The 22,375-nt window shown below is 38.8% G+C and overlaps 1 protein-coding gene across 4 annotated transcripts in view; it reads left to right on the top strand.

Moving 5' to 3' along the window:
* Positions 1 to 1,639: 1,639 nt before the first annotated feature.
* The window catches only part of VPS41 (VPS41 subunit of HOPS complex), a 247,119-nt gene continuing 226,383 nt past the window's right edge, over positions 1,640 to 22,375 (top strand). Inside the window, exons 1-2 of one of the 4 annotated variants that reach the window (XM_058296762.2) lie at positions 1,640 to 1,719; positions 17,069 to 17,104. In XM_058296762.2, coding sequence (XP_058152745.1) covers positions 1,699 to 1,719; positions 17,069 to 17,104 — 57 coding nt within the window. In that variant the 5' untranslated portion in view covers positions 1,640 to 1,698. The remainder of the gene's footprint in view (positions 1,720 to 17,068; positions 17,105 to 22,375) is intronic. The other 3 variants (XM_058296761.1, XM_058296764.1, XM_058296763.1) reach the window with 3 other exon arrangements.

The raw sequence follows: 22,375 nt of genomic DNA on the forward strand, positions 1-22,375 counted from the left end.
CCTTTTGGATGTGGTGTTTTCTTGTCCTAGATTTCAGTAGTGACTTTCCCAGTACTTAGTCACTTTTTCTGCAGGTGATACCAGACTTCTTTTCACCAAAATAAAAATGAAAAATAAAACCAAAATATCCTGGAAAGGAGGACAGTGGTAATACTTTTCTATTTTCCATCTTAATCTCGACTGTGTCTGTGTTTCATCAAAACAGAAGAGATCACTAAGTTGGAGAGACTGTAGACCAAGAGTTTTATAGATGGGTCTAGTTCATAATGAAAAACGGGGAAAATTAAAGCTTGCAGGAAGTCAGAAAAGGAGAGGAACTAGGCTTGTTTCTCTTTCCTGTGGAAACTGGTCTGAGGGCCTCCACAGCCTCTTCACTCTGTGCAAGGGTCCTTCTGGGACTTGGAGGCCATCATGACCAATGTTTGGCTCTGGACTGCCTTGGGAGAGAAGGTCTCAGAAACTTTTGGACTGGAAAGGTTGATACTAAGGAAAATGGGTGCTTTGCTGTGAATATCTAAATGTGCTGGGATTTGTCTCTCTTCATTAACTTGTGGCTATATGAGTAATCAACAGACTGAAAGAGAAAGGCTCAGTGGGGCCTGGTAGAAGAGGAGGGGAGTAAGATTGGTTTGGCCCTGTGAAGACCATTATCTCTGAGATGACATTGGACACCTTGTCATCTGGGCCACTGAGGAATCACAGATTGAGCAGGTTGCAGCTAGAGACCTTAGGAAGCACAGAATGCTACATTCACCAGTCCCTGCAGCATCAGGATTCCAAAAGGCCCACCATGTGTTGCCATTTAGAACACCCTCTGCTGGTTACCAGCTACTGGAGATGAGTGGAGAGAGGAAAATTCCAGTCTTTGGACAAGATTCTGCAGATTCCTGAGGATTAGGAAGGTGCATTCCTAAAGCCGAGAAACATGGAGAAGGAATAAGGCATTTGGAAGGATGGAAGTGGTACAGTGACATTACAGATCTTTTCCCCTGATGTATATTTCACCGAGGACAAGTTTATATCTTACATATTTACCTACAGAATATTCTCAACAAAAGTTTAACAAAAAATTTAAAAAATGTCAGTGTCCAGATGCCAAAAGACACTGACTTAACAGTAGCAAATAAAGATTTGTTGGATATAAAGTTGCTCTCTGTTTCTCCACTGCACAAAATGCTTTATATGCGCTTAATATACTTTGAAAAAAAAAGGGTAAGAACCTTTTAGAGGAAGCAGCATTTGGTAATCACACAGTCTTTGGCATTAGACAGGGTCAAATTCTAATCCTAGATCTGCCACTCACGGATCTACATGAGTCACAACGTTCTCACCTATTAATGGGGATAACAGTAGAGATTCTGGGGAGATTAAATGAGATAATCCACGTAAAGCTATAAACTCTGGGTTTGCTATACAGTAAGTGCTTAATAAATATAATAATTATAGAAACAGCAAGAACAACAACAGAACAAATAATAGCGTTAACGAGGGTTATTATGTTCAGTGTCTGGAAAGCAGAACTCCCACTTGGCTTGGAGAGGTGGAAGCAGAAGTTAAGTCTCAACACGTACACCAGTTAAAAAGACATACAGGCTCAGGGCGCCCAGGAAATGTAAAACTACATTACCCAGCAGGCGCTGGGACCCGGCGTCTTGTTCTCTCACTTCCGGGTCTGTCATGTGACACCCCGGCTGCGCCATGGCGGAAGCAGAGGAGCAGGTAAAGATTGCTACCTCTAGTTCAGGGCACTAGGGAAAGGGAGAGGAGGGTAAAGTGTAGGAGGGTTTGGAGTGGAGCATGAGCAGGTGCGGAGCTGCTAGGGAGCGGAGAAAGTTCATTTCGGGGATCGGAGAGGCGGGGTAGGATCCCTGCTTTTGGGAGAGCATCTGAGGAAGGCGCTTGGACACGCCCCCGGAGTTCGGGAGGCTGCCTTTCCTTAGCTGGGTCCCTGTGGTCTGTGCGCAGTGATTTTGGCAAAAAGGGAAGCGGGGGCACACCAGGGAAACCCGCCTTGGGGGTGGGAAGCATGAGAGATGACTTTTAAGTTTTGAGGCTGGGTGACTGAAATTTAAGTTGTTTTCCATTCTTAGCAGGACCGTGAGAGCTGATAGGCGGGAGGGCTAGGAGAAAGTAGATGTGACTTTGTTTTGCATCTCAGTAACAAGCTCACTAACTGTTGCGGTGCAGCAGTGTTGAAGTGCATAGGTTCTGGAGAAAAAAAAAAATGTCTAGGCTCCAGTGTTGGTTTCCCTTCTTACTAAACATTTGACTTTGAGCTAGTTATTTAACTTTCATATGTAAAATAGGGAATAATAATACCATCCTTAGTGGGTGGTTTTAAGATGGAATGAATTTCATACAAGTAAAATTAAAGTGCTTAGACCTGGTGGGCTCAATCAAAGTTAGGAAAGATTATTTTTTGCTGGCAGGATGTCATACAGCAATGTTCAGGCAACAATGGGTACTGTACCCAGGAATTTGGAGTAAGTAGGTGTTAATGATAGGCAGATGAATTATTTTCATATACGCAATAGTGGTAGCCACAGACCAGATGAAATTACTAAGTAAAATCAAGAAGATGGAAAAGAGAAGCAGACCAAGAAGTTGGGGAAGTACCTTAGTCTTGCATTTCCAGAATCTTCATTTCATGTTGAAATATAATTGTTTTGTGGTTTAATTTTAAAGGAAAAAAAAGGCTCCCTACATTCTTACATATAGCCTAATAGCAATGGAAGTATTATTTTTGGTATTTACAACCATTTTGTGCTAAAGAAGGGTTTGATAAAGCTGCCTGATGGAAAAAGAAAGTTTATGATATGATAAAAAATGGTTCACTATAGCACAACACTTTCAATTTAAAATCCTTTCACTTCATATTTGGTGCTTACAAAACAATCCTGTGAGATGAATATTTATCTCAGGTAAAGCACCTTCTAAGTTCCAAACTTTCCAATTGCTTCCCATTTCTGAGGAAAAGCCACCATTCTTTCAAAGCTCCCTTGCTTACATGAGTTTGTTCCAACTGTCCCCGTCTCATTTTTCTAACCTCATTTCCTGCTATTCTCTCTTTCCCCCTCTATCACTCTGCATCAGTGGCACTGACTTTCTTCCTGCTTCTTCAGCATACCAGGCATGTTCCTACCTCAGGGCCTTTGTTCATGATGTTCCCTCTTTTTACCCCATGTTCCTACCTCAGGGCCATTGTTCATGGTGTTCTTTTTACCCCAGAAAACTACAGGGCTCGCTCCCTCCTTTCCTTCTTGTCCTTGTCCAAGTATTACCTTTTTGAGTGAGGCCTTCCCTTAGCATCATTTGAAACCTCTGTCATGCTTATTTTTCCCTGTAGTGTTTAGTACCACCTGGCATACTGTAGTTTTTATTTAATTAAAATAATTTTAATTAAAATAAATATGGTTTGTTTACATAAAATACCATTTAAATAAATTGCTTTCATGCATGATGGCAAGGATTTGTTCACAACTGTACATGAAATTGAAGGTCTTCATCACCTTAATAATTTCCCTTTAAGTCATTATTCTACCTCTGATCCTCTAACAGCCAGTTTATATTTGGGGTGGGTATTTGCCTCCCCAGCAATGTCAGTGTCATTTTAAAAAAAGATCAGTAGTCTATTGTCAACAGCAGAAAAAGGCAAACATTCACAAATTTGTTGTTCTGTTCATTTTTTTGAAAGCTAGTTAATAATTGCACCTATATTGCCTATCTTTTATAAATAAAAATGACTAGGCTTTTCTCAATCTGTTTATGTATTTTGCACTTCACAGTAGGAAACCATTAAAATCTGATCAAAATAGGCCTTTTTTATACAATTTTTTGAAGGCTAACAGTACCTAAATGAATATATGAATTGTCCTAGTTTAGCCTTCTTTTTTAAAAATGTTTTTATTTATTTATTTTTATTTTTTATTTCTCTCCCCCCCCCAGCCCCCCCATTGTCCGCTCTCTGTGTCATTTGCTGCATGTGTGTTCTTCTTTGTCCGCTTCTGTTGTTGTCAGCAGCACGGGAATCTGTTTCTTTTTGTTGCGTCATCTTGTGTGTCAGCTCTCTGTATGTGCAGCACCATTCTTGGGCAGGCTGAACTTTCTTTTGCGCTGGGCGGTTCAGCCTCCTTAATCCTTTTGAAAATAGCATAGTTTTTTTTTTCCTGAATGTTTTAGGAATTGAGATGCATATTAAATTAGCTACTGTGACAATTTTTGGTTAGGGCAAAGGAAAGTTTTTGTTTCTTGGCACCATGTCCTGTAAATGCAAACAACTCTTCAAGATGAGTGTAATACTAAGCAAGACAAAATTAAACCTCTGCATTGACTTTACTGAGCATTGCTTTCTTTTGTGATTGCTTTTTTCCACCCTTAATTTTAGGAAAAATCAAAATAGTGAGATCTGCACTTAATTAACCTAAAACAGTTCACAGATATTTAAGCAAAAATCACTCTTTGAATATGAATGACAAATATTTTAGATCTTTGGGAAATCCTTACCTTTACTGAGATAGTAAAGGTAGTTCACAAAAATAACATATATATTAAAGTTGACAGAAAGAACGAATACCCTGTATTTAGACTTTTACCTAGTTATAGGATGATTTGTAGTTGACCTTTGTAATCACAAATCCCAGTAGTATTTGTTCATACCTCTCATGAATAACATTCTGCTTGAAGTTTGGCTGTATATTTGTCTGATTTCTCCTACAGATTGCTGAGTCCTCAAGAATGAGGATGAGGGCTGACTCCTATCTATCTTTCCCAGGACTAGTGTTTTACATGTGCTAGGTACTTAATAAAACATTTGCTTGAAATTTTTAAGAAGTTATTTATTCACATATAATATATATTGCATTCCCCACATTCCTTACTCCTGCCAGCTCTTCAGTCACTCTCTCATCTTTCCTACTCAGCCAGCATTGAGTCAAGTTCATTAAAATATTGATTCAATTAGAACGTCTATTTCTTGACCAAATACGAAAGTTTCAACTTTGCATTCTGGCTCTACATTTTAGAAATTAGGGAAATTCTATCCTTATTGTAGATTATTTATGAATTAGCAGATGACACATTCATGAGCACATATACTCCTGAGATTGTGCAATAACAAGTCAGCACATTTTGAATCCCTCCATTTCTTTGTCTATAAATTGGTGATTTTAATTTCTAGGACTCTTGTGAGTATGAAATGAAATAAAGTATGTCAAAATGCCTAGACTAAAATGTTGTCTTATACACAGGACAACAATTTGTTATCCAAACCTGGCTTCAACTTAGGTACGCACAGTTCTTTTCTTTCAGGTTGGCCAAGATAAATCTTTTAAAAAGCAGCTTTATTAATAACGAAAAGAAAAACAAAGCCTGAAATAAGAAGCTGCAAAGTCACAGGTCACACACAGTTTTACAGAGCTCACTCTTGACCATCATGTAACTAAAATGTACTCGCAAATTAGCTTAGCTGGGAGCTGCTTCTTGCCACCTAGACTCGTTTTTGCCTCTCATCGTCATCCGGTTTGGTTGGCTTGACACGGATGTTTCTAGCTGATTGGTAGTCTTCCTAGCACTCACATTATCCCCTTGGATGTAGGGAGGCACTCTGACCCTGTTTCCTGTTTCTGTTACCAAATACTTGTGATTCCAGGCTCTTTTTTTTAGACTTGCTGAATCAGAATCTCTGAAAGTGATGCTCAGAATTTTAGACTTTTAGCTAGTTCCCCAAACTGAATTTAGATGATCCCAATGGAAAGTCAGATTCGGGAGTTACACTTCACTGTGTCACTGTGCTTGTCCCTGTTTAAACGCTGGGCCAGGGTCCAAAGTTTTTTTCCTTTGCACATAAGGATCAGTGAAGGACCTGAACTGAGTGGGTGTGCACGGTTGGTATCCTGGGTTTCCCTACTCTTGCCAGTTCCCCAGGTGCTCTTTCATCTTTCCTACTCTTCCCGCAGGGACGATTGTATGCCCATAACTGGCCACAGCTCCCTTGAGGTTTTTGGAATTGAGACTCTGAGAAAGCATGGATATCAAATACCTATTACACAAAATATCTCTGTCCTCCTGTGCCTATGTCAGACATTGGGATATAACCCTCTTTTCCAATAAGCCCAGTTATGGCACATAATCTGTTGGGAAGGAAGAGAATCTGAAGGTCCAACATTGGGTGTTGTCAATCTCTAACAAGGTCCGGTCTGGTTTCCTGGGGCCTGTGTTCCTCTGTTTCTTCCCACTGCCTGGTCAACCCTCCTGCCAGTTTTGGAGCTGGCCTTCCTCAGCCTCCTATTTCCCATTTCTCCTCCCAATTCTGCTTTTCTTTCCCAACAAACACTTCGTGTACTCTCAGAATTCTGAGGGCATTGCCCCTGGCTTCACTCTTCTCCTGGGCTGCCAGTCTTCCCCTTTACCCCTCCTGACCTCCGAGGCCAGCTGTGCTGAGTCTTCTCCCAGGCCATTGTCACCAGCCCTGGTGCTGATGGTAGGATCCAGGGGTGGGAGTTGGTTGAAATACCTTCACTGGAGGGCTCTTCCGAGAGTCCCCACCAGCCCCTTCCCAGGACTGCTGCCAGACTGGCCACATGCTATTTGAATTGCTCTATCTGCTTTTATTTTTCCTTAACAAAGGAATTTTATTGATACATATTAATAAAACATAAATCCGACCAGTGTACAAGCAGTGGTATTTGGTATAATACCATTATTAGAGCATTTTCATTATTCCACTAATTATAATAATAAAGAGAATAAACAGACACATAAACTCATCACTTCTCAGTCTCTCTATGCTTCCCTTGTACATAGCTGCTATTCTGTTTCCATATCTCTAGTTTATTTGTATTTATACTTATATACACTGTAAAAGTGTGTGTAAGTATATACACTGTAAAAGTGTATGTAAGTATATACACTGTAAAAGTGTATATAAGTATCTCTAGTTTATTTGTATTTATACTTTTATATACTGTAAAAGCAGTGTTATATGTGCAGTATTATTCGTATTTCATGTAAGGATTCATTGTTATTCAGTGCCATATTACATTTTTAGTTTTTCTTCTAGTAATATGCATGGCCATAGACTTTCCCGTTCAACCACTGCCATATCAATGTAATAGCTCTGCTAGGTATAGACACTTATGTGCTTTCGCCATTTCTATTCATTTCCAAAGATTTACAAACAACCTTAGTACCAATTCTGCACACACACAAAAACCCTTATTTTTCCATCTCTACCCTTCTACTTTCTGGTGACATATATTTGAATTATTAACTCCATGAGTTCACATTGTTTGTTTGTTTGTTTATTTATTTATTTATTTATCTATCTATCTATTTATTTATTTCTCTCCCCTGCCCCCCCCCCAGTTGTCTGCTCTCTGTGTCCATTCGCTGTGTGTTCTGTGCCCGCTTATATTCTTGTCAGCAGCACTGGGAATCTGTGTCTCTTTTTGTTGCATCATCTTGCTTCGTCAGTTCTCTGTGTGTGTGGCGCCACTCCTGGGCAGGCTGCACTTTTTTTGTGCTGGGCGGCTCTCCTTGCGGGACGCACTCATAGCGCGTGGGACTCCCCTACATGGGCGACACCCGTGTGGTACGGCACTCCTTGCGTGCATCAGCACTGTGCGTGGACCAGCTTATCACACAGATAAGGAGATCCTGGGTTTGAACCCTGGACCTTCCATGTGGTAGGTGGACGCTCTATCTGTTGAGCCAAATCTGCTTCCCACAAAATATACTTAGTTCATAATAGTGTAGTCATAAATATTTGTCCTTTTGTGTCTGGCTTGCTTAACTCAACGTCCTTTAGGTTCATCCATATTGTCATGCTTCACAACTTCATTTCTTCTTACAGTGACATAATATTCCATCATGAGTATACATCACAATTTGTTTATCCATTCATTGGTTGATGGACACCTGTGCTTCCAGCTTTTGGCAATTGTGTATAACTCTGCTATGAAAATGGATGTGCAGCTGTCTGTTCGTGTCACTGCTTTCAGTTCTTCTGGATATATACCTAGTAGTGGTATTACCAAGTCACACGGCAAGTCTGTATTCAGCTTCCTTAGGAACTGCCAAAAAGTCCTCCACAATGCCTGTTCCATTCTATGTACCCCGATTCTCCCAGCACCATTTGTTCTGGCATAGCTAGGAGGGCTTGACAGGCTTGTCAAAAATCACTTGACTGTAGATGTGAGGGTATATTTCTGAGTTCTTGACTTGGTTCCATTGGTCAATATGTCTGTCTTTATTCTAGTACCGTGCTGTTATTACCACAGTAGCTAAGAAATATGCTTTAAAGTCAGGAAGTGAGAGTCCTCCAACTTCATTCTTCTTTTTAAAGATATTTTTTGGCTATTTAGGACCTCTTACCCTTCCAAAAAAATTTGAAATTGGTTTCCATTTCTGCAAAAAATGGCTATTGGGATTGCTTTAGGGATTGCATTGAATCTGTAAGTCAGTTTGGGTAGACTTGACATCTGAATTTTATTTAATCTTCCAGAACATGAACATAGAATGCCCTTCCATTTACTTAAGTCTTCTTTGGTTTCTCTTAGCAATGTTTTATAGTTTCTAAGTACAGGTTCTTTATGTCCTTGGTGAAGTTTATTCCTAAATGTTTGATTCTTTTAGTTGCTATTATAAATTTTTTCCTCAGATTGTTTATCAGTAGGTGTATAGAAATGCTATTGATTTTTTTAATCCCTCCTCCCCGCTTGTGCTTTTTTGTGTGCTGTCTGCTTTCTGTGTCCATTCACTGCATGCTCTTCTGTGTTTTTGTTTGTCTCCCTTTTTTTTTTTTGTTGCATCACCTTGCTGAGTTGGCTTTCTGCGGCGCCTGCGGGTGGGGTGGCAGTCTGCTGTGTGCGGGCGAGCCTTCCTTCACAAGGAGGCCCCAGGATGTGAACCCAGGGTGTCCCATATGGTAGATGGGAGCTATTAAATTTTGGATATTAATCTTTTATCCCACCACTATGCTGAACTCAACTATTAGTTCTGTTAACATTGTTGTGAATTTTTAAGAATTTTCTAGATATAGCATCATATCATCAGCAAATAGTGAAATTTTTACTTCTTCCTTCCTTATTTGAGTGCCTTTTATTTATCTAGCTTAATTGCTCTAGCTAGAACTTATAGCACAATATTGAATAACAGTGGTGACAGTGGGCATCCTTGTCTTGTTCCTGATCTCAGTGGGAAAGCTTTCAGTCTTTTGCCCTTGAGTACAATGCTGGCTGTAGGTTTTTCATATATGTACTTTACCATTAGTGAGAAAGCTTCCTTTTATTTTTGTCTTTTGGAGTGTTTTTATCAAGAAAGGATGCTGTATTTTGACAAACACTTTTTTCTGCATCAATTGAGAGGATCATGTGATTTTTCTTCTTCAATTTATTCCTGTGGTTTATTACACTAATTGATTTTCTTGTGTTGAACCACCCTTGCATACTTGGTTAAAACCCACTTGATCATGGTGTATGATTATTTTAATGTGCTTTTGGGTTTGGTTTGCAAGCATTTTGTTGAGGATTTTTGCATCTAATTTCATTAGAGATATTGGTCTGTAATTCTTTTTTTCTTAATATCTTTATCTAGTTTTGGTATTGGGGTGATGTTGGCTTCATAGAATGAGTTTGGTAGCGTTCTTTCCTGTTCAATTTTTTGGAAGAGCTTGAGCAAGATTAGTATTAGATCCTCTTCAAATGATTGGTAGAATTCACATGTAAAGCCATGTGGTCCTGGGCTTTTCATCTTTGGGAGGTTTTGGATGACTGTTTCAGTCTCTTCACTTATGAATGGTTTGTTGAGATCTATTTCTTTTGGGGTCAGTATAGGTAGTTCATGTGTTTCTAGGAATTTGTCCATCTTGTCTACATTGTCTGGGTTTTTGGTGTACACTTGTTCATAGTCTCCTCTTGTGATCTCTCTTATTTCTATGGCTTCAGTGGTTATGTCCCCCCTCTCATTTATGATTTTATTTATTTGCCTGCACACTCTTTTTTTTACCGATTTTGTTGGTCTTCTCCAAGAACCAACTTCTGGTTTTGTTGATTCTCTCAAAATTTTTTTTTTTTGTTCTTGATTTCATTAATTTCTGCTCTGATCTTTGCTATTTCTTTCCTTTGTCCTGGTTTGGGACTAGTTTGCTGTTAATTTTCTGGTTCCTCCAGGTATGTATTTAGATCTCCAGTTTTAGCTCTTTTTTAATGTAAGCATTGATGGCTATAAATTTCCCTCTCTTCACTGCCTTTGCAGTATCCCATAGGTTTTGATATGTTATGTTCTCATTTTCATTCATCTTAAGATATTTGTTGAATTCTCTTGCAGCATCTTCTTTGACCCACTAATTATTTAAGACAGTGTTGTTTAATTTCCACATATTTATGAATTTCTGCCCATTATTCTTCTCCAGCTTCATTCCATTATGATCAGAGAAAGTGTTTTGTATAATTCCTATCTTTTTAATTTTATTGAGGCTTGTTTTGTGGCCCAACATATGGTATAGCTTGGAGAAGGATCCATGAGCACTTAAAAAGAATGTATATCCTGCTGTTTTGGGGTACAGTGCTATGTAGATGTCTGTTAGGTCTAGTTTATTTATCATATTTTTCATGCTTTCTGTTTCTTTAAATATTGTCTGTCCAGATGTTCTGTGCAGTACTGAGAGTGGTGTATTGAAGTCTCTAACTATTATTGTCAAGAAGGCTATTTCTCCCTTCAGCTTTGCCAGTGTGCACCTCATGTATCTTGGGGCACTGAGTTTAGGTGTATAAGTATTTAGTATAGTTATTTATTTTTGCTGAATTGCCCCTTTTATTAATAAATAATGACCCTCTTCCTCCCTTATAAACAGTTTTGCATTTAAAATCTATTTTGTCCAATATAGCTATCGCTACTCCAGCTCTTTTTTGGTTACTATTTGCATGGAATATCTTTTTCCAGCCTTTCACTTTCGATCTGGTTGTTTCCTTATATCTAAGGTCGGTCTCTTTTAGACAGCATATAGATGGCTTAGTTTTTAAAATCCAACCTATCAGTCTATGTCTTTTGATTGGGCAGTTCAAGCCATTAACATTCAATGTTATTATGTAAAAGTATTACTTTGTCCATTTTATCTTTTAGCTTTCCATTGTCATATCTGAATATTGTCTGCCTTTTTACCCTTTCATTTACCCTTCCTAATATTCTTCATTTCTACACTCTTCTCCATATCTCACCCTTGTTTTTTACTTTCAGGCTGTAGCACCACCTTTAGTATCTCTTGTAATTCTGGTCTTTCAGTGTTTGTTTGTTTCTGAAGGTACTTTAAACTCACCCTCATTTTGAAGGTCAGTTTTACCAGATACAGAATTCTTGGCTGGCATTTTTGTCTTTTGGTACCTTAAATACCTTATACCGCTTTCTTTTCGGCCCCATGGTTTCTGATGAGAGGTTGGCACTTAGTCTTATCATGGTTTCCTTGAATGTGATGCTTTGCTTTTCTCTTACTGCTTTCGTAATCCTCTCTTTATCTCAGATATTTGTCATTTTGAATAGTAGGTGTCTTGGGGTAGGTCTGTTCGGATTTATTCTGTTTGGGGTTTGTTGTCTTTTTTGGATATTGATAATTATGTCTTTCATAAGGATTGGAAAGTTTTTGGTCATTATTTCCTCAAATATTCTTTCTACCCTTTTTCCATTATCTTCTCTTTCTGAGACACCGATAACATATATGTCTGTGTGTTTCTCATTGTCACTCAATTCCCTGAGACCCTGTTCCACTTTTTCCATTCTTTTCTCTTTCTATTCTCCTGTCTTTTCCATTATGATGTTCTGTCCCTGAAATCATTAATTCTGTTTTCAAGCTATTTAAATCTGCTATGTGCTGCTAATGTATTTTTTTTAAGATTCATTTTATTTATTTCTCTCCTGCCTCCCTCTTTGTTTGCACTCGCTGTCTGCTTTCTGTGTCTGTTCATTGTGTGCTTGTCTTCTATTTTTTTTTTTTTAAGGAGGCACTGGGGACTGAACCCAGGACCTCCCATTTGGGAAAGAGGCACCCAAATCCGCTTCTCACTTGTTCTGTCTCTCATTGTGTTTTCCTCGTTGTATCTCTTTGTTGCATCATCTTGTTGAGTCATCTTGTTGTGTCATCTCACTGTGTCAGCCCATTGCATTGACTCACTGTCTTTGCCTTCTTCAGGAGGCATTGGGAACCGAACCCAGGACCTCCCATGTGGTAGGCAGGTGCCCAGCTGCTTGAGCCACATCCGCTTCCCTCTAATGTATTTTTAATTTCATCCATTAGTGTCTTTCATTCCCATAAACTCTGTTACTTTCCTTTGTAGGCTTTAAAATTGTTCTTTTTGCTTACCCAGTATCTCCTTAATAGCGTTTTCCTCTTTAGTCATATTTTCCTTCAATTCAAAGAGTTGATTTAGGAGATTTGTGTGATTATCAATGATTAATTGTCTTAAATCCTGTATTTTGTCAGGATATTTCATTTGTTTTTTTGGCTGGGACATTTCTTCCTGTTTCCCACTATAGCTTGTCATTTTTTACTGATGTCGAGACATCTGAATATGTTGGTGAGTTTACTCTGAGGGTCAATTTCTCTCTCTTACCTTGGGTTTTTTTCCCCATAAGTCTTATTTTATTTTGATTCAACTTGTTCTAAGTCTTTAAAATTGCCCATGTTAATTTATCAAAATCCAGCCAGGGACTCACTGAGAGTAGATTTTCTCCCAGGGGTGTGACTAAAGAAAGACCTAAAAAAACATTTTTTCCCTTGAAATTTCCTGACCAGCCAGCACATGGCATTCATCGGCGAACTTTTCCAAGGAGGTCTTTGTGTCACTCTAGCTTTCAAGTGTTGCCAGTCTGGCCAGAGCTGAGATTCAAACTAGGCTCTGCTGGTCAAATTCACATACCAGGAGTCCTCTAACTCACCTTCCCTCTTTCCTTGTGATAGCTGACAGTGAGGAAGTCGTCTGTTTTCCTCCGAGGTGGCTGCAGTGAGCCAGGGGTTTTAGGCAGGTTTAATGTCTTGACGGTAGGGGATGGGTGCCCGTCTTGGCCACCATGGCCGTTGGTAGCTCAGCGTGTTTCTTTGGGTTCCTTGTCTTTCCCTTGCCCTCCGGGAATTTATGCAGCACTGTTCTGGTCTGCTGGCCCCCAAAGCAGGTCCCTTGGCCAACTTTTGGCCCTATCCATTGTTTTTGTGAGGGAGTTGAGCCCTGCCTGCCTTCTCCAGTGCCTCTTCTCAGAACTCTCTGCTCTGTCCATTTTTGCTGCTTCCTTTCTTCTGTCTTCCTTCTTTGTGTTTCTAGTAACCATGAGCTAATAATGCAAGCATCTGTCTGGAGCAAATGCACTTGCTCTTGTTATTTCTTCCTGGTGAATTGCCCCTTTTATTAATATATAATGTCCTTCCTTGTCTCTGATAACAGTTTTGCTTTTAAAGTCTATTCCAACTGATGTAATATAGCTATTCCAGGTTTTTTTTTTTTTTTTTTTTTGGTTATTGCTTGTGTGGAATATCTTTTTCTAGCTTTTCACTATCAGTCTGTTGGTTTCCTTGGGTATAAGGTGAGTCTCTTGTAGACAGCATATCGATGGCTCATTTTTTCCTATCCAGTCCTCCAATCTGTGTCTTTTGATTGGGGAATTAAATCCATTAATATTCAATGTTATTATTGTAAAGGCAGTTCTTATTTCACCCATTTTGACCTTTAGGTTTTATCTATCCTGTTTTACTTCACCATTCTTTTTTACACTTTTAGTTACTTTTACTGATATAATCTTCATTTCTAGACTTTCTTCCAAGCCTCTTTCTCCTGTCTTTTCTTTTCAGGCTGTAGCACACCCTTGAGTATTTTGTCCAACTTCACTGCAGATGGGCAGTCTTCTTCTCCTGATCTTGCAGGATGCTTTTCTGGGACCCCAGACAGGTGCTTTAGATAGCTCTGGGAGATTACTAACTACCCTGTCAGATGAGCTGACTCCTGGAGCTCCTTACTCAGCTGCAATCTTGCCCCCATTCCCCTGTCTGATTTTTATGAAGTCACAAATACCAATTTTTATGTGAAACCAGAACCAGAACACCTATATCCCTAGGTGTGTCCAGGGCACATCTAGATAGGGCCACTGCTTTGTGACTCTGGCGGAGAGACACAAAGGTGTGATATCTTAGTGATAAGTCACCCAATGTGTCTGGATAGTTGTGGGTTTGTTCAGAAAGTAGGAAGTGAGGCTAGAAGTCTTTTGGGGGCCGGATAGGTCTGTTGGGGGTCAGGTAACGACAGGTCTTTTACTGCCTTGCTGGGGAATCTGACATTTCTGCTTTAGGAGGTGGGGAATGACCGAGGGTTATTTGAGGAAGCCTGTCTGATCTGTGTTTTAGAAAGATACTTGTGATGGCAGCTGATGAATAGTTTAGACACATAACATGTCAGAGGCATAGAGATCATTAGGTAAAGCTATTTGGATAGATGACTGAGTTTAAGAGATTGGTTTGCTAAAGAAAGGCAAAGTGAAATTATTGTTAAGTTTAGCTTCCAGACTCTTGACCTGGTTTATGTCACTAGGTGTTTTCTAGTCCGTAATTTTTGCTTCATCCAGAAGAGCACAATTTTATAATTTGTTTTTTCCTGTTTTGAAGTTAGATTGTTGACAAGAGCTTGTGAGGCGAAAAAAATGTTTGGAAACCACTAACTCTTCCTAAATATTGGCGTGTCTCAAGGCTCGGTCTTGCTTCTTGGCTCTCTTGCTGGGACGGTCATTTCATGTCTCCTTGGTCGCCCTGGCCACCTTTCTTGCCTCTAGAACAGTGAGCAGAGGGCCTTGAATGACGGAAGCCCAGCCACCAAAAAGTGCTAATTCCTACAGCCACCTGTACATTGTTTTGGTAGGATTGTGGACAATGTATTCTTTTCTTTTTGAGGCCACTCCTATGTTGGGGAGGTTTAGCTGGTGCTGTTGGTAAGCCTAAGAGTTTCCTGAGATAAACTATTCTCCATTGATACCACTTAGCAGCAGGCACTTGAAGCTACTCTGTAAGCCTGGTTTTCCCTGTAGACTTAGACCTTTCGGATCTGCATACCTTTCACTTTTGGCTACTGCCTTCTTTCTGGGTGGGTAGCAAGAGTGCAATTTGATTTTCGAACGTCTGAGTTGAGATTGCTGTTTGGAGACTTAAGCTTTTATTTTAATGAAGAGCATAAATGAGACATTTGCCCATTTACCATGTGCATAGTTGAGTAGATTCCAAGTAAAATAAGGAAAAAAAAAATGTCCTTAGGCGTAATGTAATTTTTCTGTAAAGAATAATCAAGTAGATTTTGAGAGTTGTAGTGAATGTAAAATGGGAGTCTGGGTGTGGTTTCTCGACACAGTTGCCAAAGCCTTGTTTTGCTAAGGTTGATAACTTGCTATTCAGGGGCTCTCCGAATGGGAGGGGTGTTATAAGTCAATCAGATCAACCTCCTAGTTTCAGTGTTCGTTACCTCCAATATTGTTAATGGAATTTCACGATGCTCTGAGGAACGCACTTAATTGCAAGCAATGTGTGGTAGATGTTCAGTAAAGAGACCAGAATAGTGACTTCTAATATTGAAAGTGGAGTGTATCCAAAAGAAGAATCAGCCTGGTAAGAGGACTAAACCCGGGAACTGGGGATGGTAGGCACAGAGAAGAAATGATTTAGAAGGCTAGTCATGATACACGCCAATTGACTCTCTGGAGAACTGTCATCGACTAGTAGGAAAACTGGATTTTTAAAATGTGTCTCCATAGTGCTAGGAACAAAAAGTTACTGGAAGAGAGATTGTAACTCCAGATTAATAAGAATTTTGTAAGAATTAGGTTAACATTAAACTAAACCAGGCTGCCTTGGGTAGAGGGTAGAGGAGATTCAGATATTCATCATGGTTAATAATATAACTATAATAAAATTCTTAATTACAAGTAACAGTTATCCCCATTTTACAGATGGCCTTTGAGGCTGTCTTATCCATAAGACTGTATTCCAGCAGGTGCCTGCCACCTACATGCTCCTACTGATTTTTGATGAATGAAATATAAATGTTTTTAAACACTAGATTTGCGTGTATCTTATTATCCAGTTTGTATTGAATAGTAAAAACATCTGATCTTCCTTCTAAATGCTCATTTTTTTCTTGTGAAAGTCTTAGTTATATCAAAGACTTCCTTGTCCCATTTTTTTTTGTTCTTTGTTTATCTCATGAGTTGTAAAATGCTTACATTCAGTGTCAGCATATTAGTTGTAACCTTTTATTGGTATTGATATCTTTAAGTACGTTAAGTAAATCTTCATTTTGCTGACCTCTTTGAGGATACGTGGCATCAGCAGATTCTCTCTTTCAGTGGACAGGTGAGAGATTAGCAGAATCCAGTCAATTTTTCCCTCTTTTCTTTCTTTCATTTTTTCCCCCCTCTAGAGCAGCAGATTCATTGTCTAGCAAGAGAAAAACTGTGTTAAACGGCAGAATTTGTCTTAAGGTTAAAGGTTTAAAAAGTGGATGTAAATTATACAGCTTATTTATACAGTGTCTGATAAGTACCATTGTAGGGAGATCCTTTTTTAAAAGCTGTTTTAAGTAAGGCAATCATTGTGATTCAACCAGATTAATAGCATAGTCATTAATAGCCCAATAGTTTTTCAGTACAAAAACTGGCCTATAAATAATTTGAGATTGCAGTGTTCTCTTCCCTTCCCAGGTTTGTAATGCTGCTTTGCAAGACGGATTTCCATTGTTAGGGAAGGAGAAGGCATTCCGTAAAGTCAGATGACAAGTTCCCGGGATAATTCGCATCTGCTGACTCCTTGAAGGATGTCAGCGGGAGCCTGGGCCCGCGTGACCCCAGAGTCAGCCACCCCAATCCTGCAGGATGTGGCGCAGAAGATGCTTGTGAGAGCAAGTATCACATGGAGTCCTCTAAAGCGAATTGCAAATTACCTTCCAAAAAAGGCAGCTGGGTATTGATGGTGGGGAGATAAAGACTCTTCTCTTGATAATGTTTTTATTCCTTTGCCATCTGTTTTGACCATTCCCCCCACCTCTGTACTTTGTAGGAAACCGGGTCTCTTGAAGAATCTACAGATACTGAGGTAAGGCCGTGATCCAGGAGCCTGGGAGTATCTGGCTGAACTCTGCAGGAAATGCCGGTGTTTTTTCAGTTTGCACGAACAACCATTTTCTCCTCTATTATTCTGAACCTGCTCTGCTTCTCTGAATGCAACATTTCCAGGAGCTGGTGTGGTAGAAAGGATAGGTGACTGAACTAGCAAGGTGACAGCATAGTTGGGGAAGAACATGCCAGTTGTTTTAAAAAAACGTCCAGTGGATTAGCTTAAAAATAAGCAGGAAACAAAGCAAAAAGTGTTCTCCTCACTTTATTTTTTCATTTTCGCCTCACCTTAAAAAGTATTTTAACTTGACACATGGTTGCTGACGGAAAATTGGTGCAAATTTAAAAACTAATGAGTCTTCTTTAGACCTATTTTTTTTTTAATCACCAAATTTAGGTCTGTAATATTTCTATCCTTTATTTTAATGAATATGGCATACTCATTGGGGTAATTTCTGAATCATCAAAAGTATAATTCATTCCATAAAATAAAAAAGGAAAGTAGCTACTTTAAATACTTTGTTAGGGAGTTAAGTTGTGCTAAGGATTGTTTCTGAAGGGAAGTGAAGTGCTCTTAAAGAAAGGTTTTTAACAAAATTTCTTCTCAAGGATATGTGTAAGACATAAGATTAAACATGACACAAATTAATCAGCTTATCAATTTTATAGATGGACTAAAGGTAAGTACATTTTTTTCCTTTTGAAATTTCCTTCTGCTCAGAGGAATGAGAAAGTATCTTCGATAACCAGCTGGAAATCCACACCAGTACTATGACAGTCTGTTACAATTGGGTTGATTTGCATACTATACGAATTTTATTTGCTCTTGCCTGGAAAAGGCAGACTTAAATGTATTCCTCTAGAGAATGCATTATTTATTGGGTCATCATGCATTTACAGTTTAGCTGTAGGGTTGTGGTTCCTAACATTTTCACTACCTAAAACCTCTGTCAGTATATTTGGGGTTCCTGGCGAGCCATTACTGAGTTTGCTTACTGTTAGAGGGTAACATCTGCTAATTTTTCATAAAATTTCAAAAAACATTTCCAGTCACTGTTCTTGTTTTTGGAAATGCCTAGTGAATGAGAACTCCGTGTTCGCAGAACTGTTGGTACAGAACAATGATGCAGTAGAGCTCCCTCCATCCAGAAATTTCAATATAAGGTGAGGAAGGTGTCAGCAGCCACCTAAATCCAGATATTCCCACACACATCCTCCAGATACCAAATGGATCAACAAGGAGAGAAAACAAAAGCATAACCTAGGCCTTAGTGTAAACATGAAACAAGGAGTACTAAAAACTTAAACACAAATGGGAAAATAACTGTCAGAAACCAGCAGAGGTAGATGCTGGAGTGGAGAATCAGATGGAGACTGGGAGGAAATGAATAAGTTCTATGGTGGGGGTCTGTATTGTATTTACCATTATTTTTAACATTACTATGTTCTTTCCTTTTTTTATTGAAGTTCAAGCCTTTTTCAGTTATTTCCTCTATGTTTAAGAGAACTGCCTTCAGCAGTTCTTTAAGAGTAGGGTAGCATAAGACAGATTATCTTAATTTTTCTTCATCTGAGAATGTTTTCATTTTCCCTTCATTCTTACAGGATATTTTTGCCAGATGTGGCATTCATGGTTGACAGATTTTTTATTTCATCACTTGAGAAATGCTGTGCCATTTCCTTTTGGCCTCTTTGGTATCAAATGAGAAGTCTGTTGTCATTTGAATTAGTGTTCCCCTACATGTAATGTGTCATTTCTCCCTGGCTGCTTGCAAGATTTATTTCTTTGCATTTAGTTTTCAGAAGTTTAATTGTGATGTCTCTTGGGCATGAATTTCTTTAGGTTTATTTTATTTGGGGTTCACCCACTTTCTTAAATGTCTAGGTTTATGTCCTTCACCAAATTTGGAAAACTTTTTTCCTTTCTTCCCTCCTTCTCTCCCTCCCTCCCTTTATTTTTATTTTTTTTTAGAGAAAATGTGGTTTACAGAACAATCATGCATAAAGCACAGGATTCCCATACACCACCCCATCACCAACACCTTGCATTGGTGTGAAACGTTTGTTATAATTTATGGTAGCACATTTTAATAATTATACTATTAAAGTCCGTGGTTTAACTTATGATTCCCTGTTTATGTAGTGTAGTTCCACGGATTTTTTAAAAAAATATTTTATTCTCTTACCTCATATACAAACTAACATTTCTATTTGTAATCATTTATGTATTTCATTTTATACATTCCAGTGCTGTTAGTTGCATTCACAATGTTGTGCTACCAACACCACCGTCCATTGCCTAAACATTTCTATCATTCCAAATAAGGAACCCTGTATGTTTTGTCTTAACTATTCTATCCTAACTCTGTCCCTGGTATTTTATACTCTAGATTCTGACTCTATTAGTTTGCTTATTCTACCTGTTTCAAATAAATGACACCATACAATATTTGCACTTTTTGGCTTATTTTACTTACCATGATGTCCTCAAAATTAATCCATGTTGTCACATTAACCAAGATGGACTCCATTCCTTTCATGGCTGAATTATATTCCACTTGTGTATATACAATATCTTGTTTATCTACTTGTTGGTTGATTGACACTTGGGTTGCTTCCATATTTTGGCAATTGTGAATAATGCTGCAGTGACCATCAGTGTGCAAACATTTGTTTGAGTTCTTGTTTTCAGTTCTTTTGGGTATATACCTAGTAATGGAATTGCCAGTTCATATGGTAATTCTATCCTTAGCTTTCTGTGGAACTGCTAAACTGTCTTCCACAGTGGCTACACCGTTTTACATTGCCATCAGCAATGAATGATTGTTCCTATTTCTCCACATCCTCTCCAACACTTGTTATTTTCTGTTTTTTAATAGCCTTTCTAATGGCTGTGAAAAGGTACCTCATTGTTGTTTGAATTGCATTTCCCTGATGGCTAATGATGTTGAGCATCTTTTCATGTGTGTTCCATTTGTATGTCTTCTTTGGAGAGATATCTTTTGCCCATTTTCTAATTGTGCTCTTTTTGTTTTTAAGTTGAAGGATATCTTTATATATGCTGGATATTAAATCTGTATCAGATGTGTGGGTCCAAATATTTTCTCCCATTATGTAGGTTGTCATTTTACTTTCATGAGCAAGTCCTTTGAGGAACGAAAGTTTTTAATTTTGATGCGGCCCCATTTATCTGTTGTTTCTTTTGTTGCTTGTGGTTTGGATGTAAATCTAGAAAACAATTGCCTAACACAAGGTCCTGAAGATGCCTCCCTATGTTTTCTTCTAGGTGTTTGATAGTTCTGGCTCTTATGCAGTTTTCCCAGCACCATCTGTTGACTAAATTGTTCTGTCAAGGTCTTTGATACCTTGTTAAAAATCAGTTGGCCATAAATGTGAGTGTTGATTTCTGAGCTCTCACTTCTATTCCATTGGTCTAAATGTCTATTCTTGTGCCAGTACCATGGTCTTTTGATTACTGTGGCTTCATAATAATTTTTAAGATTGTGAAGTGTGAGTCCTCCACATTCATTCTTCCTTTCCAAGATGGCTTTAGCTATTTGGGTATCCTTACCCTTCCATATAAATTTGATGATTGGCTTTGCATTTCTGCATATTGCTTGGGATTGCTTTGAATATATAAATTGCTTTGGTTAGTATTGACATTTTTATGATAATTAGTTTTCCAACCATGAACATGGAATGTCCTTCCATTTTTTTTAGGTCTTCTGTGATTCCTTTTTTTAAAAATAATTATTTTTATTAGAGAAGTTGTGAGCTCACAAAACGATCCTATGTAATATGCGGAATGCCCATACATCACCCCACCACCAACACCTTACATTGTTGTAGAACATTTGTTACAGATTATGAAAGAACACGATCCAACTATTATTACTAACTGTGGTCCATAGGGTACACTTGATATATTTTTTCCATACACCCCCTGAAATTAGCACTATATATTAATATTTTACATTTGTTTTAGTTCCTGAGAGAGCACTCTCAAATTTGTACTGTTAACCTTAGTCCATCTTCCACCACATGGTTCAGTGTTACACATTTCCATGTCTTGTACATTCTATCCAAAGTGTACGCTCAGTGGCTCTCACTTTCATCACAGAGTTGTGCAGTCATTGCCCCAGGAATCCTTTGAATGTTTTCCTTAGTCCAAAGAAAAAATCCCATAACCCCCCTATTATTGACTCTTAGCATTGATATAGTACCTTCTTTGACACTGATGCAAGAATATTACAATATTGCTGTTAATTGTAGTCCATAAGTTAAGTTAATTGTGTTTTTCCCATGCATCACTATGTTCTTACCACCTTGTAATAGTGATGTGCATTTGTTCTAGTTCATAAAACATTCTTGTATTATTAACCACAATCTTCATCCGCCTCCAGGTTCACTATGTTATTCAGTCCCTAGATTATTCTCTAGCTTTCTTTCAGTGAATGTTTACATCCCTAGACTACCCCTTTTCAGCCACAATCCCATTTATAAACCAGCCATGTTTGTTATATTCACTGCAAAGTGTTACCATCAACTCTATCCATTTCCACACTTTTACAGTCAAGTTAATTAAAACTTCTACAGTCAAGCCAGTTGAAGTCTGTATACATTAAGCCATCAGTATCCCTTCTCAGGGAGTAGAGGGACTGCTGGATCATATGACAGTTCTATATTTAGCTTCCTAAAGAACCACCAAACTGTCTTCCGCACAGGCTGCACCATTCTCCATTCCCACCAGCAGTGAGGGAGTGTTCTTGTTTCACATCCTCTCTAGCACTTAGGTTTTCTCTTTGTTGGTTTTTAAAAAAATAATGGTTATTCTCTGATGTGTGAGATGATCTCATTGTAGTTTTTTTTTTATTATTCACTTGTTTATTTTTTATTTCTCGCCCCTCTACCCGTTCTGTTGTCTGCTCTCTGTGTCCACTTGCTGTGCACTCTTCTGTGTCTGTTTTAGTCTCATTAGGTGGTTCTGGGAACCCATCCTGAGACTTTCTGGAGTGGGAGAGAGGTGATCATTCTCTTGCATCACCTCAGCTCCCTAGTTCATTGCATCTCACATTGTCTCTTCTCTGTGTCTCTTTTTGTTGTTGTTGCGTCATTTTGCTGCATCAGCTCTTCACGTGGGCAGCACCACTCCTGGGCTGCACTCCTGCACTGAACGGCACTCCTTGTGTGGGGGTCACCCCTGTGTGGAGCGGCACTCCTTGTGTGCGGCAGCACTCTGCATGGGCCAGCT

The sequence above is a fragment of the Dasypus novemcinctus genome, chromosome 5 (assembly GCF_030445035.2).
Source record: "Dasypus novemcinctus isolate mDasNov1 chromosome 5, mDasNov1.1.hap2, whole genome shotgun sequence".
NCBI classification, from domain to species: Eukaryota; Metazoa; Chordata; class Mammalia; order Cingulata; family Dasypodidae; genus Dasypus; species Dasypus novemcinctus.